Source organism: Labrus bergylta, chromosome 4 (assembly GCF_963930695.1).
Source record: "Labrus bergylta chromosome 4, fLabBer1.1, whole genome shotgun sequence".
NCBI lineage: Eukaryota > Metazoa > Chordata > Actinopteri > Labriformes > Labridae > Labrus > Labrus bergylta.
In genome coordinates this window covers 29,588,038-29,607,992 of record NC_089198.1, presented here as the reverse complement: position 1 = coordinate 29,607,992, position 19,955 = coordinate 29,588,038, and the positions used below count along the sequence as shown (strand labels likewise).

General features: G+C 42.0%; 1 protein-coding gene across 2 annotated transcripts; it reads right to left on the bottom strand.

The window, feature by feature from the left end:
- Window positions 1-3,330: 3,330 nt before the first annotated feature.
- paxip1 (PAX interacting (with transcription-activation domain) protein 1) lies at window positions 3,331-19,466 on the bottom strand. Of its 2 annotated transcripts, none has more exons than XM_065954335.1 (23): window positions 19,275-19,466; window positions 17,268-17,402; window positions 16,746-16,789; window positions 16,539-16,602; window positions 15,351-15,461; window positions 14,920-14,995; window positions 14,088-14,597; window positions 12,232-12,356; window positions 11,216-12,089; window positions 10,364-10,458; window positions 10,115-10,210; window positions 9,682-9,819; window positions 9,450-9,571; window positions 9,062-9,246; window positions 8,632-8,675; window positions 8,320-8,384; window positions 8,135-8,237; window positions 6,657-6,825; window positions 6,203-6,303; window positions 5,524-5,658; window positions 5,348-5,423; window positions 4,761-4,820; window positions 3,331-3,596 (listed from the first exon to the last, which is right to left on the bottom strand). In XM_065954335.1, exons 1-23 carry the CDS (start codon window positions 19,353-19,355, stop codon window positions 3,580-3,582), a joined length of 3,426 nt encoding a protein of 1,141 aa, XP_065810407.1. In that variant the 5' UTR covers window positions 19,356-19,466; the 3' UTR covers window positions 3,331-3,579. The 2 variants fall into 2 exon arrangements, with proteins under 2 accessions (XP_065810407.1, XP_065810408.1); XM_065954336.1 differs by having other exon boundaries at window positions 12,244-12,356.
- Between the last annotated feature and the right edge of the window lie 489 nt (window positions 19,467-19,955).

Sequence of the window (19,955 nt, the reverse complement as noted above, 5' to 3'; positions counted from 1 at the left end):
GGTTCAGTTTGTTTCAAAGAATTCTTTTCCACAAGAGTTTCTGTGAGCTGAGGCCCAGAACCCAGTTTGTGAAGTTCAACAGGATTAACACTGTTTGAATGGGTTAAATCTTGAAATCGAGTAGTTCAAATTAAAAAAAAGGATTAGGATATCGCATAGGATCAGGTAATCAGATCCTGGTTTTAATCTGGATCAAACCTCCAGTTTATGTTGTTTAAACTTTTGGGTTGGTTTAGGATTCTTTATATCAGGATAATAAGAAGATTTTTTAAGACATTTTTAATGTTATTTTGCACTCGAGTGATTTTTGGCTTCAGTGATGAGGTTTGTAAAACAATACATGATTTTTCTTCATAAAATATTTCACCAAAAAGCATCATTATCAAACATTAATTATCTAAATCAAAGCAGCTGTCTTTCAGTTTGTGTATTTTGGCGCCCCCTGTGGACAAGTAATGTAGTGTGAAGTCTCTGTTCATAGCTCTGGTAATCAGGATTTTGTGATCCTTAAAAATCTATACCTGGATCAGGGATTAAGATCATTTGAGTTTAAAATCAGGTTTTGGCATTTTGGTGTAAATAAGGAAATATTCACAGGTTGTGCTCAGATTTCTGTTTCATCTAACAGTGAACAGATTTAATGATGCGACTTCAGGTGAGTTTTTAATGGCATGTTTTTTATCACCACGACTCTGATCAGGTCCAGACCCCTCCTCCTCCTCCTCCTCCTCCTCCTCTTCATCAGTGTCATGAAGCCGCTCTGTAATTAGCTCCTTTATTAGTCATTAGTTCCATCACATGCTAATTAGCTCACATGTAAATTGAGGAGCAGATGAATCCCTGAGCCTCCACGTCTCTGTGTAATTAGTGTTTGACTCCTCTGCATGACGAACAGGACAGAGAGTGTGTGTGTGTGTGTGTGTGTGTGTGTGTGTGTGTGTGTGTGTGTGTGTGTGTGTGTGTGTGTGTGTGAGTGTGTGTGGGTAATTGGAAATATAAAAAACTGTTTCTCTTTAATTACAACATTTTCTGTTTCTTCTTCTGCACAAACCAACAAGGAGCCGATGCTGTAATCACAGATACACAGCTCATTTGCATTTTTAATTGGAATTAATTATGACTGTGTGTGTGTGTGTATGTGTGTGTGTGTGTGTGTGTATGTGTGTGTGTTTCTTGATTGGTCTGATGATGTCATAATCAGCAGGACATGTGGGATCAATCAGCAGCATGTTCAGCTCTGTGACATCAGCAGCCTCGTAATAAACAGAAAACCATCACTGCAGGATTTTGAGGGGACAGTCTGATGACAGGACCAGGTAGCCGTGTCAGAACACCTGTCACTCAAAGAGGCCACGCCCCTAACTACACAATAGACACTACATACTTTAAAGGGTATCGGAACTCCAGAGTTTCGGCTAAAGTGCATTAACCCTGGGAATTAAAAAAATGCCTTCAGAAGGTCAGTGTATCAACATGGACAAGATTGGGGATGGGATGGGGGGTCTCAATCCTCAATGCCAGAGGGCGTCTCTGATTGGTAGATGATGCCCCCTGGAGGATTTGAATGTTATGGCTTTAACACTTTTATACAAATTTTTGCACTTTGCATTCGCCATATTTCACAGCAAGTCACTGAGAGATCGGTTATAATCAAATCTGCTCAATTCTCTCAATTCACTTACTCCCCAGGATTTCCTGGTTAGGGTGACTAAAGCTTGCACCACATCCATCAGATGCTTCCAGGCTGTAAAGAGTTGGGGCTTCATTGACTTTAATTTGGAGACACTCAATTTGACCATCAGAGAACTGCAATTGTTGGTACTTTAGGGTTAACTATTTTTCAGAGCTCGACTTTCAATCATCAGGTTTGTAGAGAGCAGAGCAAATACATACTGTAATATTAATAATTATAAATAAATGACATACCCCATGAACTAATTAAAGAGCTACAGCTTCATGAAGAGAAGAGTTAAAAAAAAAGGTTAAGCTAATGGAAAAAAGTGCTTCAGCTAAACCGGTAGGTGTACCTAATAAGAGCTAAAGCTAGAAGATTAAAATAGCTAATGCTAGGTTATACCAAATTTTTTTTTTTAAAAGAATATAAAAGCTATCGTAGCAAATAGAGGTTAAGCTTGTCAAAAAAACAAATGCTAAAGAATTACATAGTTAAACCTAAAGAATTAAAGAGCTAAGGGATACAAGCTAAAGAATAAAAGAGCTAAGCTAATTTGGTTCATGAAATTTAATGAACCAAAGTGCTTAAGCCAAATTAATTTACAGCTAACGCTAAAAGAATAGAACCAAATATAAAAAAGAACTAAAGCTAAATGCATAAAATAGCTCAAGCAAAACAAATAAAATATCTAAAGCTGAATAAATTAAAGAGCAAATGCTGTAGAATAAACAAGCTAAAGCTAAATATTTAACAGAGCTAAAGCTGATAAAAGAGCCAAAGTGAACAGAAAAAGAAGGATAGGCTACTATGAACAGTTGAAGCTACGCTAAAAAATATAAAAGCTAAAGCCATTAGATAATAGAGCTAAAGGTAAATGTGAGAAATAGCTTAAAGAGCTAATAAAAAAGGCTAACATTAGAGAAAAGCTCGTGCTAAAATAAAATAGCCAAAGCTAAAGAATAAATTGCTGAAATTAAATTAATGTGAGCTTATAATTTGTCTTCTAAAAGAGCAACAGCTAAAGAAATTAACAATTTTACAATACAAAGTCTGGAGCTAAAGAACTAAAGCTAACAAAAGAGCAAAAGATACAAATGAACAAGCTAAAGACATTTGCGCTCTGAGCCTTAATTAATAAATGCTAAAGCTAACCGAGCCGTAGGTCGAACACTGAAGAGCTATGGTTTAAGAGTCCTGCTGGGCTGTTTTAAAAGAAACGACTCAAACTCAGAACAATGAAACGGTTAATTAAAGAGTCTGTTTACATTTTGTCATGAAAGTTTTCTGTTCCTGAAGAGTCAAGAGAGCTCGTGTTGATACAGTCTGAGGACTCTTCTGTATGTAGCACACGACCTTGGCTCAGCCTGCGTCTAATTCAGTCTGAAGGAGTTTTGAGGGCAGCACCTCAGGCGACGCATACATCCCACCCACCCCCTCCTACAGCTCCCCACCCACGTATGACCCCGGGCTATCTGTCTGACAGGCCGCAATCAGGACTTCACCAGTAACTACCCCAGACCCTCATTAGCAGTTAATTAAATCAAATCTATCAGGAATTACCCGCGCTCTCCAGGAGGAGGAACGCCGCTCTGTTCTCCAACGACCAGACGCCCACTGTAGAAAAATAAAAGACAGAACGAGAGCACAGACAGGTGTGTCACAAACAGATAAAGTTTTTATTCCAAAAAGCAGCTGAAGCTTTGACACATTCTATGTGAACAACAGGGAAAAAGGTTAAAATCCTCCATAATTTAAACATTCATTTCACAAAAATAACATCATCCATTTATTTATTTATTCAAACAGGTTACAAAAAGCTACAAAAACACAAAAAATCTGAAGATAGAAAAGTCAGACAGCTGTACACTCCTCCTCCTTATATTGTCCACGCTGCTCCATCATCATCAGGTGAACCTGTACGTGTGACTGTTAAAGAAAACAACTGGGACACGATGAACAAAGACACACACAGGAGGACGCCACACACTGATTTAAACATTAGACACATCTGACACAAACTCGTGTTACATGTGTTTTAAATGACCGCGTGTACAAGTCGCAGAGGAGCTCTCACATTGGATGGTTAGTTTTTAACACTGTTTATAATCTACTTAAAAACCTTTGAAAGCTCAGCTGCTGTTTTAAACACAGAGGGGCTGGAAATACAACCTGCAGACGTGTCCTCCTGGTGCTTTTTTCTGTACAGAAAAGCGCTGACTGTGCACTCGGGAGCGCTTGCATGAAGTGTTTGTGCACTGAGAAGATAAGTGCAGCACGTCCGTCCTGTCTTTATGACAACAACTGCTATGTGACCCACACGGCTTTGTTACTTTTTACTGCATGTCTTTTATTTTAGATCGTTTATTTCCCGACACAGAGCAAAGAGGATGAGGGTATAAGACACGATCTGTAGGCAGCAACACTACAGGGAACATCATACATTTGGAAAACATTGAAAACAATTGAAAAAAGACGCCAGCGCCGCAGAAAAAGACTCTAGGCGGACACGAGGCCTAAATCAGCAAAACTGTCATTGGTAGAGATATTAATGTTAGTTGTACAATTCTACTTTAGCTGACTGGATATCATGTATAAAGTTTTTGTCCACTGGAACAAAAAGATTTTTTTTACATTAAAATGAAGTTTTTTAAGATTATGAGAAAAGAACACAGTGATTGTGAGTAAACGTAAACTGTTAAATCGGGTCAAAAGGGTAGATCGGTACCATTCCATTCTCTGGAGGCGTGAGCAATTTGGGGTTCAGTGGATTCCCCGAGGACATTGCTATATGTGGCTGACTCTTCCACTAAGCCACAGCTCTGTGTGTTATGATTACTATAAAATCCGGTGTATAAGACTCACTTTTAATACTTGTTTTTCATCTTAAAAGTTGGCTGCGTCTTTTACACCAGTGCGACCAATATACCAGTTTATAATGCAGAGCAGACTGGCTGCGCTACTTTATGAACATCTATTCCCCCTCCCTCATGCATCGGAACTGTTGTGTATTGTGTTACCATGTTGTGTTATAATGTCAGAGTGATGCGTCTGTCCGTACTTGGCTCTGATTGGCTGAAAGGATATGAGTCGTAGTTGATTTTCTGGGTTAGAACTCCGGTCAGAATGAACTCTGCGTTGTGGACGTCTGGATATGTAGAGACACAAAAACAACAACATCAGAACCAGTTCATAAAATCAACAACGCAGTTAATGTGCTGTTAAACTTCACATGGACGCATAAACAGAGCGAGACAGAGGAGAGAGAGGGAGGGAGAAGGTCCACTGTCCGTACATCCCTCTTGTAAATTCATCGATTGAGGTACCTTGGTCATATCAAAACTGAAGCTTCTCATGGCTTTGTTTAAATAATGTTAATGTACAGCTGCTTGCTGCTGAACTCCTATAAATAACAGAACACAGAGTAGAACATTTCAAAACGCAAAACAGGAAAAAAAGTATGTCAGGGGATGGTGTGTGTGTGTGTGTGTGTGTGTGTGTGTGTGTGTGTGTGTGTGTGTGTGTGTGTGTGTGTGTGCGTGCGTGCGTGTGGGGTGTGTGTGCGTGGTGTGTGCGTGGTGTGTGCGTGTGTGTGGTGTGTGGTGTGTGGTGTGTGTGTGTGTGTGTGTGTGTGGTGTGTGTGTGTGAGTGGGGTGTGTGGTGTGTGTGTCTTACCGATGTTCTTCAGGAAGTACTCTCGACACAGGTGCAGGTCGTTGTCACAGGAGATTAAAATGATCTCTGGAAGGTTCTGAAACAAAAAAACAAACATGAACATAAATCATCATTCATAACAGTCGTTATTTAAAACTTTTCCAGGCTCATGAAATGATTCCAGGAGTTTCCAGGACCTTGTTCTGTTTGTGCTCCATGATCTTCCTGTGCGACGGCTGTTTGGATAGCAGCTTCCCGCCCGCACTCTCCAGGATGGACTTCATGGTGCCCAGACTGGGACACACACCTGGGGTCAGGTAGAAGTATTTACCCTGCATCACGAGAGAGAGAGAGAGAGAGAGAGAGAGAGAGAGAGAGAGAGAGAGAGAGTAAGAGACAGAGAGAGAGCGAGAGAGAGAGAGAGAGAGTAAGAGACAGAGAGAGAGCGAGAGAGAGAGAGAGAGAGTAAGAGACAGAGAGAGAGCGAGAGAGAGAGAGAGAGAGTAAGAGACAGAGAGAGAGCGAGAGAGAGAGAGAGAGAGTAAGAGACAGAGAGAGAGAGAGCAAGAGACAGAGAGAGAGCAAGAGACAGAGAGAGAGCGAGAGAGAGAGAGTGAGAGAGTAAGAGACAGAGAGAGAGCGAGAGAGAGAGAGAGAGAGTGAGAGACAGAGAGAGAGAGAGCAAGAGACAGAGAGAGAGCAAGAGACAGAGAGAGAGCAAGAGACAGAGAGAGAGAGAGCGAGAGAGAGAGAGAGAGTAAGAGACAGAGAAAGAGCGAGAGAGAGAGAGAGAGAGTGAGAGACAGAGAGAGACATTAAACACACAGTACTAAAACATGCATACAGACATTAAGACAGTTAGACAACTGGTCTCACCTTGAACAGGGGCGCGCTGTGAGCTCTCTTTAACGACTCCTCCAGACTGAAGCTGAACAACACCTCAGCCTCTGCATCCCTCAGGTAGAAACCCTGTTCATCTACACACACACACACACAGACAAACACACGTAAAAATATCATCCTCTCTGTTCAGAGTAAACTAACCTCTGCTACCTCGACACATATTTTTATATTGTATAAATTATGTTTATAATGAAACAGACCTGAAAACAAACTGAAATATATTTCAGTAGATTACAAACTGAACCTGCGTATGTCACTTCTCTGTGAAGTCAACAGGTTTTTTATTTTTATAGCAGCGACAAAAAGAGTCTCCTGAATAAACAGAAGTCATAAAATCAAACAAATGTTCAATGTTTCATTTAATATCGATTCAACTGAAGGATCAGAGCCCGCAGGTGGGCAACATGTGCCCCTCCTTCGTACGTACCGAGGAACTTGTGGCTCCTCCAGCTCTCCTCCAGCCAATCAGGGCTGACGACGTGTTTGACCACAGACATGGCGGTCAGGAACTTCACGGTGCGAGTCACCTTATTGGCCACCAGGTGAGTCACCTTCTGACCGCTGTCTGCCACCTCGCCTCCTAACGAGTGTAACCTCTGCACACACACACACACACACACACACACACACACACACACACACACACAGGGTCAGACAGAGACTTCTTTAGCATGTCTCAGTACATCACCTGTTACCACTGAGACAAAAGTGGACCTGACCTGAGATTAAACAGTCACTCAGCTTAAGGTGTTCTATTTAAACTCTTCTGATCATAATTAGAATAGTTAATCCGTGTTCATGCAGCCTGTCAGCAGCTCTGACTGAGGTTTGTGTACAGAGTCTGTGTTTGAGCTGAGTCAGTGTTCTGTTTACCTTCAGTCAGAGAGGGAAGGCTCCAGTCACACCTTAAAGAGTTTTTAATCTGGTCACACTTGATACTGTCTGCTCATTTAGATTTTTATAGAACAATAAAATCATTTTTTTATTTTTTTTGTCTGCAGAAATAAAAACATATCTTTGATCTCTTCCTTTTTGTTTAAGGTCTTTAGGGTTATACTCTACCATTTCATTTGTCCCCTGTGTTTACTGACTTTTTAAATGTCTCACGAGGTATTTTTACATCCCTAATATTGGGTAATTAAAAACAAGAAATGGGCGACTAAGACCTGTTTTTTGTTGCCTTGGTATCTAAACAGGTATCAAAATTGTTAAATTATAACTAGAGTAATATCTGAGTTTAAAAATTATTGTATCGTAACTGGGACCCTACTGATACAGGATTTCTGGGGCCGATAACGATATTAGGGAGAGAAAAAAATGCTATTTCAATATATTGGCTAATATCTTTCTTTGATCCTTAGATTTACATATTTTTTGTGTTGATCTCTTAAATGCAGTTATTGCACACATTTGGAAAACATATACAGTATAAACAGTATAACGTAAAAAAGATGGTCACTCAACTGGAAAGTAACTTTGCATGTACGTTCATCACCGCTTTACACTCTGCAGAGTGATAATGATCGTTGTAATCCATATAGCGCCCTCTGCTGGTGAAAGACAACTGCTAGTGTAACACAACGATACTCAAATGAAATGTAATTTGCCTGGTGAATAAATCTAGTAATATCGGCGCATTTCAGAGTTAAAATTAGCCGATACCGATAGTCACTTGAAATGCTGATATCAGCCGATTAATCAGTCGAGCTCTAATCGCAGCAACCCTTCTCCTGTGTTAACATCATTCTGACCCTCCGTAAATCTTTCATAAATACACTTTTAACTGTGACACAAGTGTTCTGACCCTACAGGTTCCTGACCAGGTGCAAGACTACATGTTAGCCTCCTGACTGACAGTGTGTCACCTCCTGTTTAAAGTGTGTTTGTGTGTGTGTGTGCTCTAACCTTTGTGTACTGCTGCACCTGGTTGGGTTCAAAACCTGTGAACATGACTCGAGGTGTGGACTCTGGAGGGAGCTTCTGGCTGGGAGACTGGACCTCCTCCAGCCTGCACACACACAGATATCATCATCAATACAATCAGTACATGCAGTCCGGGATCTTGTACGTGTTCAGAGTCACACACTCACCTGGCCTTCTTGTTGGCAGGCTGGTTCAAGTCACTGATCCTCTGTTTGTGAAGCAGCTGCAGACTCTGTGACAACACATTTATTCATACATGTTTGACATGAGGCTGAACGAGGCTGCTCACGTATCATGTTTCAATAACACAGAAGGAGCTGATCCATAACATGAATGAAAACATAAGTAAGATAAATCAAAGTCTAAAATATAACAGAGTAATGCAGAGATGAGGACCTGTGACCAAAGCTTCTTCAACAAGGAAAACAAACCAACAAACCGATTTGTTTCTGACGTAAAAGAAATGTCTTTCAACTTACGGCCAAAGATTCAGGAGACACTTTGATGGGAGATCTCCACGCAGCTGCAGAAAAATACACATAGAAACATGAAATACACTGAGCAGGTTATTTATAGTAGAAAATACATTGAATATAGATGTTAAGACACCATGGGATACACCTAAAGATTTTTTTTTTTTTTTTACAAATAATTGATTTATAATTTATGAATTCATACTACAGTGACTTCTGGAATCATTTTTGTACGTTTGTCAATCAGGTCAGCTACTCAAGTTTCTGTGCAGCTGTGTCGCCATCTGTTTTCACTTTGTGGAGTTTGCACTCCTACGAGCTACAGTACGCTAGTTGAGCTCTCAGCCTGCTGTGAATGGTCCCCACTACTCTTTCTGTCCTGATCAAACTATCCAACACAAAACGTTTACAGCCTGGTTCATGATGCCGTACGTACCGAGCAGGTTCTGGACCAGCTGGGGGTTTGGCACCAGGGGTTCTGGGAGGGTGTAGACGGAGTATCTGCTGTGCTGAATCTGTCTCAGAGCCTCAAAGTTTCCCAGCAGGACGTCACACAGCCACTGAGCGTTCACACACGGGATCTTCCACTCCTTGGCCTTCTCGTACTTCAGCCCTCCAGGTCTGCAGAGAGAGAGAGAGAGAGAGAGAGAGAGAGAGAGAGAGAGAGAGAGAGAGAGAGAGACGAGCGATCAATCTCACACTCATTGAGCTGGGACCAATGTGATCACTTTTCATGATGTCATCACACACTGCAGGCTGGTGCTGTGAGGAGAGCAGAACTATGTAAATAGCAGGAGAACTATTGAGAAGCAGTCGTATCTTACTCTTTACAGATGAGCACAGTGTTACTGCGACACAGGTATCCCGTGTACCGCGCTCCGGCCAGGTAAGCCATCAGCTTCAGGTCGTCTCTGTCAGCGTCCACAAACCCTGTCACAGAGATGATCTGAGGGACAAAACATAAAGACATTCTTTAATTGTCACAAACACACACACTGCATATTTAGTTTGTTTCAACTACAAGGAAAATAGGTAAAATTGGGGGGGTGTACATACGTGCTGAGAGCAGGGTTTGGCTCCAGGTGGGAAGGCAAAGGGCAGGTGTAACGTCCGATGAGGAGGAACCATCCTCTTCCTCTTCAGTACAGTGTTTAACCAGTGAGCCGTCACGCAGCGTTTCCCCTCCCTGAGAGCCTATCACAGGTAACAACGCACAGAGAGCACACCTGGTTAGAGATGATCAGACCTGACTGACAGATGTGTTCTTACCTGTACATACATGTTGCTGACCTGACTGACAGGTGTGTTCTTACCTGTACATACATGTTGCTGACCTGACTGACAGGTGTGTTCTTACCTGTACACACATGTTGCTGACCTGACTGACAGGTGTGTTCTTACCTGTACATACATGTTGCTGACCTGACTGACAGGTGTGTTCTTACCTGTACACACATGTTGCTGACCTGACTGACAGGTGTGTTCTTACCTGTACATACATGTTGCTGACCTGGCTCTCACACAGCAGGTGTGTGCAGCGGTTGGTCAGGGTCTGGTCTACACTTCCTCCACAGGCCTGGATCACCTGAGGGATCATGAACACCTGTCATCAGTTTCTTCATATTTGATAATCAGCTGTTTTTCATTAAACATATTGAACATGGGATCAGGCCTGAGGATGTTTTATCATCATTATCACCACCGTCATCCTTCTCCTCGTTCACAGTGCAGGTCTTACCCTCTTCCAGGTGTTCAACAGCTGTTTGTCGGCCATCTGTTCTGGATAATCGGCGATCGCAAACACACAGCCCAGCAGGAAGCCGTCCTGAGGAACTGAAAGACACAACAAGAACACGTTACAAAAGTCACTCTACATTAATTAGTCTCTAATTATCAAAAGAAATACTCAGAAAGTTACCGTAAAATTCTCTTTTTCTACTTATGTTTTAATCTAAAAAGTGAGCTGTGGCTTATATATATGGGGTAGCTCAGTCCATAGAGACTTGGGTTGGGAACCAGACGGTCGCCGGTTCAAGTCCCAGTGCGGACCATAATATGGAAGTTGGTCTGGTAGCTGGAGAGGTGCGAGGACAATTCCTGAGCACTGCAGAGGTGCCCTGAAATTCGGTATTTCTAAAATAAATAAATAAATAAATCGCCCCAAAGAATTGTCTATTTCAAGCGTCCGCTTCACTATGCTGGAATACAAAGCAAAGCAGACGAGGCTTGCGATGCCACTTTTTTAACATCTTGTCTTCTTGGCCTTAAACACCCCAGAGAGACATTTTCTAATGATCTAAGTCCTTACTGGCATCAGCCTAGCATCTAACATTACCCATAGAAATCTAGGAGTTCTATTCCATCAAGATATGTCCTTTAAATCCCACAAAAAACAGATTTCCAGGACAGCCTATTTTCATTCACAATGTCTCAAAAATCAGCCACAGTCCATCTCAAAACGATGCAGAAAAATGTGTTCATGCATTTGTTACCTTCAGGTTGGATTATTGTAATTTTCTTTTGTCAGGGTGCTCTAGTAAGTAATAAACCTACTTGTTAGGGCTGTGTATTATACCCGGGTCATACTCACTGTCTTGTCCCGGCTCGTGTCCGAACAGCTGGGAGATGTGAGGGGTCTGCTGGATCTGAGGCTGCAGAGTGGTCTGCTGCTGCTGCAGGCTCTGCTGGTTCTGCTGCAGAGCCTGCTGCTGCTGGTTCTGCAGCTGCTGCTGCTGCTGCTGCATCTGCTGCATGTGTTGCTGTTGTTGCAGAAAATGTTGCTGCTGCTGCTGTTGCTGTTGCTGTAGATGCTGTTGGTGTAACTGTTGTTGATTCTGTTGTTGTTGTTGTTGTTGTTGTTGTTGCTGTTGTTGTTGTAACATCTGCATTCGTTGCTGCTGTTGGAACTGCTGGAGCTGTTGCTGCAGTGCCTGTTGTTGCTGTAGTTGTTGTAAACCCGGCCGGAGGAGCTGCTGGGGACGCAGTTGCTGCTGGGAGAACGCATGCTGCTGTTGTTGCTGTTGCTGTTGTTGTTGTTGTTGTTGTTGTTGCTGCTGCTGAGAAAACATCTGCTGTTGGTGCATTTGTTGTTGCTGCTGCTGCAGAAACTGTTGCTGTTGTTGGGGCAACTGTGGGAACCCTTGTTGTTGTTGTTGTTGTGCAACCTGTGGCTGTGGCTGTTGATGTTGCTGCTGCTGTTGGTGATGTAGCTGCATCATCTGATGCTGTTGCTGCAGGTGCATCATGGGATGCTGCGGTTGCTGTGGTAACTGTTGTTGCTGAGCAGCCTGGTGGGATTGTTGCTGTTGCATTAACTGTTGCTGCTGCTCGGCTGTGAGGGGCTGGCTGCCCGGTTTGGACTGATTGAAGAGGAGCGGTGTGGTACTGTTCAGGGTCTGAGCATGGCTTTGATTGGTCTGCTGCTCCAGTGGCTTTGTCTGATTGGCTGTGAGATTCTGGATGATCTGCAGGACGAGGACAGAGAAGAACAAGAAGATAGGAATGATCAAAGTGTGTTCAAAGGTGTATGTTTAGTATTTTTACACTGTGAGTGATGACAGGTGACCCTGCTCGTCCACACTGACAGCAGAGATAATAACTGATCACCTGGTCTCTTACATGTGCTACGTTAGCAGGTCGATTGGTCGGCTGCATGTCTGAGTTGTTGGTGATGTTTCTGAGGGTTCTGGCAGCAGGACTCCATCCAGGAAGTCCCTCTGGACCTGAAACGCCTGACCAGCAGAGAAAGGAGAAACCATCAGCAACAGGACAAACAAACAACATGTCAAGGCTTGGCATGAGGATGTGGTCCTTCAAACTCTCAATCTGCTGAGTGTGAAACAACAGTGTAGTTGATTCTGTAGCCTCAATCCAACAACGAACATAAGGACACTAGGTAGTGTTTGTCTTTCATAAATTCTGGTTTACACTCTGTTATTTAGAGACATGCTGCTCACACACATAGGCCTGAATCACACACATGGACCTGTGGACATGCATTAGTGGAGAGATGACAGAGCTGCTACACACTGCTACGCAGGGATGGCACCAGAGCAGTTGGGTGTTTGTTCTCTTGCTAAAGGGCATTTTGGCAGGACTCGGGAAGTGACTCTGCACTTCTCCAGCCACCTGACCAACTTCCATAATATGGTCCGGATCGGGACTTGAACCGGCAACCCTTCGGTTCCCAACCCAAGTCCCTACAAACTGAGCCACTGCCTTTATTAATGTGTGGAAAATGTCTCCAACTCGATTAAAACCAAAACCGTTCATACTTTTAATGCAGTTCTGAAAATAAGTTGTACTTTCAATCAATGTCCTTAGTGTGTGCACACAAGAGAGAGAGCAAAAGCAACGCAATGCTGATTGTATTTAGAGAAGAAAGGGACCTTCTTGGATTGTTGCTCTTGCAAAAATATATTCATCAATGTGGCTCTTGAGTCAGACAAGGTTAAGTATCACTGTTCAGAATGAACTTAAGAAAACGTATTTGCAGACCGGTGAATAAAACGTTTAGTGGTGAAGTGTCTGTGACGGAGGGTGGAGCAGAGGCACATGGCGCCATCAGGAAGGAGAGCGACTTCAGCAGCAATCAAACTAAATCCTGCACGTCTGTGTGGAGGTGTCGACGGGTTTCTAAGTTCTTTAGAGCGTAACTTCTGTGAAACGATCAGAAAGTAGCATCTTATTTGGTCTTTAATTGGTGCTTAGTGGGTTTCACCACTTCATCTCAATGTCAATCAGCCGCCTCCGCTCTCTCTTTCACTCTCTCGCAGCAGCTGTGAGTTGATACAACTCTCTGTCCGTTTTTGTATTCATAACTTCTGTACTTTTGAATACTATGGAACGTTAAAATAACTGATGTCTCGTTTGAAAGCATCAAAAAGTAATGAAGTCGAATTTAAGTCGAAAACTGTCTATGCTTCAACACCAGACACACAGGCTGCACATGTTCATTTATAAACGTGTCATATATTCATTTGATTTAAGAGTTGTTTTACAATCCTTCTATTATTTCAAACACAGCCTTTTTTGAAAAACATCATCACTGTCACCTTCTTATAATACATACGGTATACCTCTTGTTTAATCGTTAATTAAACAACCTCAGAATATTTCTTCTTCTATTTAGAAAGAAAACAAGAAAAAGGTCTTTTAATGTCATACTTCAAATAAAAGAATCATGTATATTCTGAAATTGACTTCAATCTCATGTATTCATGAATACATTTTAAAAAATCATAGAAGAGCTTGATTAAATTATATTGTGAACTCAGTAATGTGTTACGTATTGAATCGTGAGATGAGTGTATCGTTACATACCTACTTGAAGGTGTTAAATGTTCAATTATATGTTTTCAAAGATGTAAACAAGATGTTTTAGATTTTTAGTGTGTGTGTTTGTGTGTGTGTGTGTAATGTAACGTTTTTTGTGTAGAGGAGGTAGGATCTCGCAGACTGACCTTGTTGTGCGTTGTGACTGACAGCAGCAGCGGCTCGAGCCTCTGCAGGTGTGGTTGTTCCAGGTACAGGAGGCACAGTGGCACACAGGTTGATCAGTCCACTTCCTGCAGTGGTCACCGGGTCCTTGGTGCCGGGGGGTCCGCCCCGCCGTCTGGCTGTACCTGTAGGACCAGGGTGGGTGGGGGTGGTGACCTCAGCTGGGGTCCAGTTCAGGTTGGTGCCCTCCTTCTCTGCGGGGGAGTCATCGTCGGAGTCGTCGAACATGCGCTCGCTGCGACGCTCGGGTTTACGAGGGGAGGATGGGGAGAGAGAGTTCAGTTTTTTGGGTCCAGGTCTCCTGCGGGGGCTGGACTCCTCGCCGGACGAGCCCCCGCTGGACGCCCGGGACCGCCGGGGGCTGTAGCTTCCATCAGAGTGCTCGTATGACTCTGCCTCGCTCTCGTCGTCCTCCTCTTGCTCCACGTAGGTGAGCCTGGGGTGATAGCACGTCTCGTCCTTCCTGCTTTTGTCTGTGAGAGGAACAGAGAAGCAGTTTAGATGTGATCACTTCCTGTTTATAAGAATCCTCTCTTTTTTTATTTGATGGAAGGTGTTCAAATATCTTTAAAGTGATGAACATGGTTTAAGATGTAATGGACATGAGCTTGAACAGTAGAAGTATAGTTGTATAGACTATTCAAATTTTCTGACTGTTTTTTTTAGGAAATGTCTTTTAATCCTCTCAAGTCTTCTTTAGTTAAAGGATCGAAATCTTCTTATTGCAGCTTCTTTAATGATCTACTTATGTGCCAACGACAAACTCAGCTATAAAACTAAACTAGAAAAAAAGACCTTTAACAGAGTCTGTGATCCAGTCCGGGGTGACGATCTTAATGTTGGGATGTTTCAGAGCACACTCGAACTTGGCCTGGAGGAGAAAAAATATATATAAAAAAATAAAAATAAAAATCAACAGTGTGATAAGAAGTGTCCCAAAGAGTGAACCAGCTTTAATTTCCAGCTGCTGTTTGTGTGACACTGAACACAGTGTCACACAAACTGAACACTGAACACCTGTACCTTCATTACAGAACCTCTAAAAACATGCAAAGAGAAATCAGCTTATGGGCTTCCTGCATACTTTTCAATATCAAATCTAAGACTTTTTAAGATCCAAACTTGGAAACATTAATAACAGATTTGCACATCAGAAAATACAACAAGGGGGGCGTGCTTAATCACTGGCTGATTCCGTCCTCTTGAATGCAAACAGGTGAACTCACCCCCTTCATCTCCTTCACCACTAAGTGTGTGACCTTCTTGTTGAGGTTCAGCTGACATTCTCCTCCGTAGAAGGTCACATACGCCCACATAGTGTTCAGGTCATCGGGAAGCTATTTAGAGAGAGAGAGAGAGAGAGAGAGAGAGAGACAGAGAGAGAGAGAGAGGAGACAAAGAAACAATAATGAGCTTCAGCACCTGGAGCTTCAGACAATATTAAACAAGTAAGGCAACAGTGAACATTTTTATCCGACCCGTCTGCATCACGTGCATCACAAAAGGAAACAAACTAGGCTTTCATTGTAAAAGGGCCGAAGCTCTACGGATCTGTACTTTATATTTGGGGACTACTAGACAGCGTGCTGGAGTTTGGGTGCAATTTCAGGTACATAGGAATTTCTTTTTTTGTTGCCGTGGTATCAAAGCAGGTATCAATATTGTGTGATTTTTACCAGTGTCTCATCAAAGTCTGGTATCGTGAAAACCCGACTTCATACAGCTCTTTAATGACATGTACACACACAGTGGGGATGTCACACTACAACACTACAGACCGTCCCACGGTTCAAAACGCTGCCTGGATATTTGGTAACAGTTTTCACTTCACTGAAGTTCTGACGGCATCGAGTGTTTTTTTTTTTTTTTATTCCATCCTGAGGAGTTTCAGGCAAATTTAAGAAAAATAAAGGCTTTTTTAAATTTTATTCCAAAACTATTTATTTACTTGATTTAAAATTCCATCTTTACACCTTCCTGGTGTACGTGTGTGTAGTATGATGTAAAATAAACAAAGAAAAAACTTACTTTGGAATCTCACATAAAAACTGGGGCAAATATGAATTAAAACATGTTAACAAATAAAAATATATTACATTTAATTAAATTTACTATGAAATATGTCTGCAAACATAAACTGACCATTTTAAATAGATAAACCTGTACTTCAGTAGCCTTAGTGGTGACACGGATCACGCTTGATCAGTTGGGATCTAACCCCGTATTGTGAAACCAGTAATGTCATCTCCCAGACCTGACAGGTACACAGACGGAGCCGATACAGAGAGAAATACAATGCATAGAAGCTAGATGTACTCAAAACAGACGCGCTAATTGGACCGGGGATGCCGTACCGAACATTTCTATATTACCCTGAGAATTGTTGCATCCCCATCACAGAGTCACACACTTACCCTGGGAAGACACGCCGTCACACCAAAGAAGATCTGTCCCGACTCTGGAGAGAATCCAGTCACTCTGAAGAGTTGTAGTTATGGACCAACACAGCTGGAAGTCAAACCTGATGATGATCAATCCTACTCATCCACAATCGATCTATTAATAGTCTTAAATCATTACAACAATCATTCAAATCACACTTATATATGTGTAAAGGATACGGTAGCAGGTCTCCACATCTGACAGAGAGGATGACCCAGGACGGCTGCAGGACGAGAAAACACAGAGACCAGTTCATGATTATTATCTGGATTATCAGTCAGGATCTCAGGAGACACAAACTGGAAAGTTCATTTCATTTTGTTTTCCATCCCTAACAGCAACATAATATTTCAGGATTAAACCTCAGAGAAAAGTTTCCTGTCCATAAATACATTTATTCATTAACGCTGTTCTTTTTTTTTTTTTTTGCGCTAATGTGAAAGTTACTAAAAGAATATATTTACTTGTAAACCCCCTGTTTCTACTCTTTTTGTTATGCTAAGCTAACCAGCTGTAGCTTCATAACCACAGTACAGATCCACCCACATGGTTATAACACCCAGCAGAACTCATTATTCCTGAATTCTTGATCTGCTTTCATCCAAAACAAAACTGTGTCTTAACCAAAAGGGACAATTGTTGAGATCCCGATGTGAAGCCTAACCGGGGCAGAGTGTGAACACACCTGGTGCAGGTCTTACCTTGACCACAGGTAGGTCAAACACCTCTCTGGACTCGCCCACCTCGGGGTTGTCCCCGTCCTCAGCGATGATGTGAGTGGCGAGAGCATTATAGGACACCTCCTTCCCCTTTCCTGCTTTCAACAGCTGCACAACCTGGAACATAAACACAGGTAAGTCAACAAAGACGACAACTACAGAGAAATACAAGATAACTTCAATCCTTAACAATGACAGATTTTTTACGATTGCAAGGTTGTTTTTTTTATTTCAGCTCTCTGTCATCTTTTTGGCGTGGAGGGTTTGAGGAGAGGGGGCAATGATGGCATGATATTTAATCTGCATACTGAAGAGAAATTACTCTGAACCCGCCTTTCGTTTTAATACCTCCAGCATTAATGCACTCAACAACTTTTACAATTACACCACCTGGAGCTCAGGGTTCCCGCTCCTTTCTGAACATTCAGGACATGTTCTCTGACAGTTTTTCTTGTAAAACAGGAACACATCGTTCCCACACACCCTTATGGTCCTTTCTGTTGAAGTCTGAAAAGATGTGCAGTCCTTGGCTATAACTTTGAACACTTAAATGCTTTTAAATGACGCTGGCTTGATCATAGAATATTACAAATACTAGAGATGTGACTGATCCGATCTTTTATCAGCACCGGGTCTGATATTGACATAATTTACGTATCTGATATCAGAACGACGAAAAGCTGGTTGGGAACTTTAAACATTCTCAGCCCGTACAGTCTCACTTTAAAGACATTCAGACTGGACTGTAAGTGCCCACCAATTGTCTCCATGACGACGTTGGGACGAGATGGAAGACCTCCTTCTATACGATCAAAGTACAACTCTTACACTTCAGTTTACAATATTTAATTTGAAAACCTGAAAGTTGTTGCTGCTTCCTGTTCGTACGTGAAGCCCGCACAATGCCATGCCGAGTTTTCTACAGCTTTGTGTAGCCTTACACATAATACCCACAACAACAATAACACTATTAGTTATGATAATATAAATATCGGAATCAGATCAGAACTAAAAAAAAAAGTGGATCGGTGCATCTCTGGCAAATAACCTGCAGATGTTGTTTGAAGTATGACCATTACACCCGGGCCTCCATCAAAGAGGTCAAATGTGCACATACTGACTGAGAAATACTTTCTTCTTTAAATATTATCAATCTTTAATTATTGTGATAAAGACTTCTGCGTTGTGTTTATTGCGAAAGCTTTTATTCTGAATACATTGCCATTACAAATTTGCAATACATTCCTAACCCCTCAACAGTCACCCAATATTGGGTCATTTCTTGTTTTTATTTCCGTAATGACACATTGATAACAGCATCTGCGCAGTACAGACAATGTGCAGGCGATTGTTTTCAACTTTTGATGTATTCATTTATTTTATTTTCACCTGTCGAGCTCGTGATGATGTAGAGCTCGTTTTTTTTTTTTTACACTACTGATCATTAAAATAAATCTAACATTTAAACACTTGACTACATTTGGTCCAGCTGTGAGCTACAGGTCGCATACAGCGGTGACGACGCATGCGCAGACTGCAGGTCAGTGGGGATGTTGGTGGTCACAGGTTGATGCAGAATAACAACAATAATAATAACAGTGCACAACAGGGTTCACTATGTGACAGATCAGCGCTGTTTTGGGGATGAAAACAAACAGATTAACAACAAACGTAAACACAACAAGCCCTTGACAGATAAACCGATGGCTACATGCTAACAGCTAACCATCTGTGCAACTACGAAACTCAGCGCTGAAGCTAAATCACACAAGTACAGTGCACCATTTACAGTCAAGTATCTTGAACATTATCATAATAAGTTCGCATGCACAGGTGTAACGCTGGCACACTTCGACGTTAGCCAAAGTTTAACCTGCCTGTTTTCATGGCAGCCTGAACGCTAGCTGGTTAGCTTCTCCTCATTCAGATTGAATGGTGCTAGCAGGTTAGCATGCTACCTAGTTAGCCAGAGGAAGCTAAGGTCCTCACCTTTTGGTCGATGTCCCCCACCAGGTAGAATTTGACATCCTTGAAGAGTTCATCGGACACCTTGCTCTCCTCTTCAGACATGACTGGTTGTTAAAGTCATCGGTTTAATGTTTAAAAAGCTCACAAAGCTGACAGAGAGAGTGTTGTTGTGTGTTTCAGCTGCTGCTTACAGTAAACCAGCCGGGGACAGGAGCGCCAAATCACTGAGCGCGCCTCGGGCTGTACCACTATGAAACACAGAGAGGGGGGGACTCATATATTATTACTGCTTTATTATTCTCTTTTACTCATCTTGAAGGCATTTTACACATTTAGTGCAATAGAGTTGTCAAGATGTATTTAAAAGAACCAGCGTGACATATCTACAGGAAAGTGACTTAATAAATGTGTTTTTATTGAACATGTAAATCCCCTGTCACAAGGAAGTTAATGATTTCATCTAAACGCCTAACCTAGATTATCTGAGGCAGACTGTGAACTGAGGACATTTTCAATGTGTCAACTCCATGCAAAAGTATTACTTGTACAAAGTATTACTTTTCATTTGAAACATGGGAAAGTGCAACAATGAGAAGTGATAGAAACAGCTTTATCTTTGGAATTATCTTTGGAAAGTAGGCCTATGTAAATGGTAGCTTTGACTTTGACTTTTCAATGTTGAGAAAGCAGCAACAAATGTCA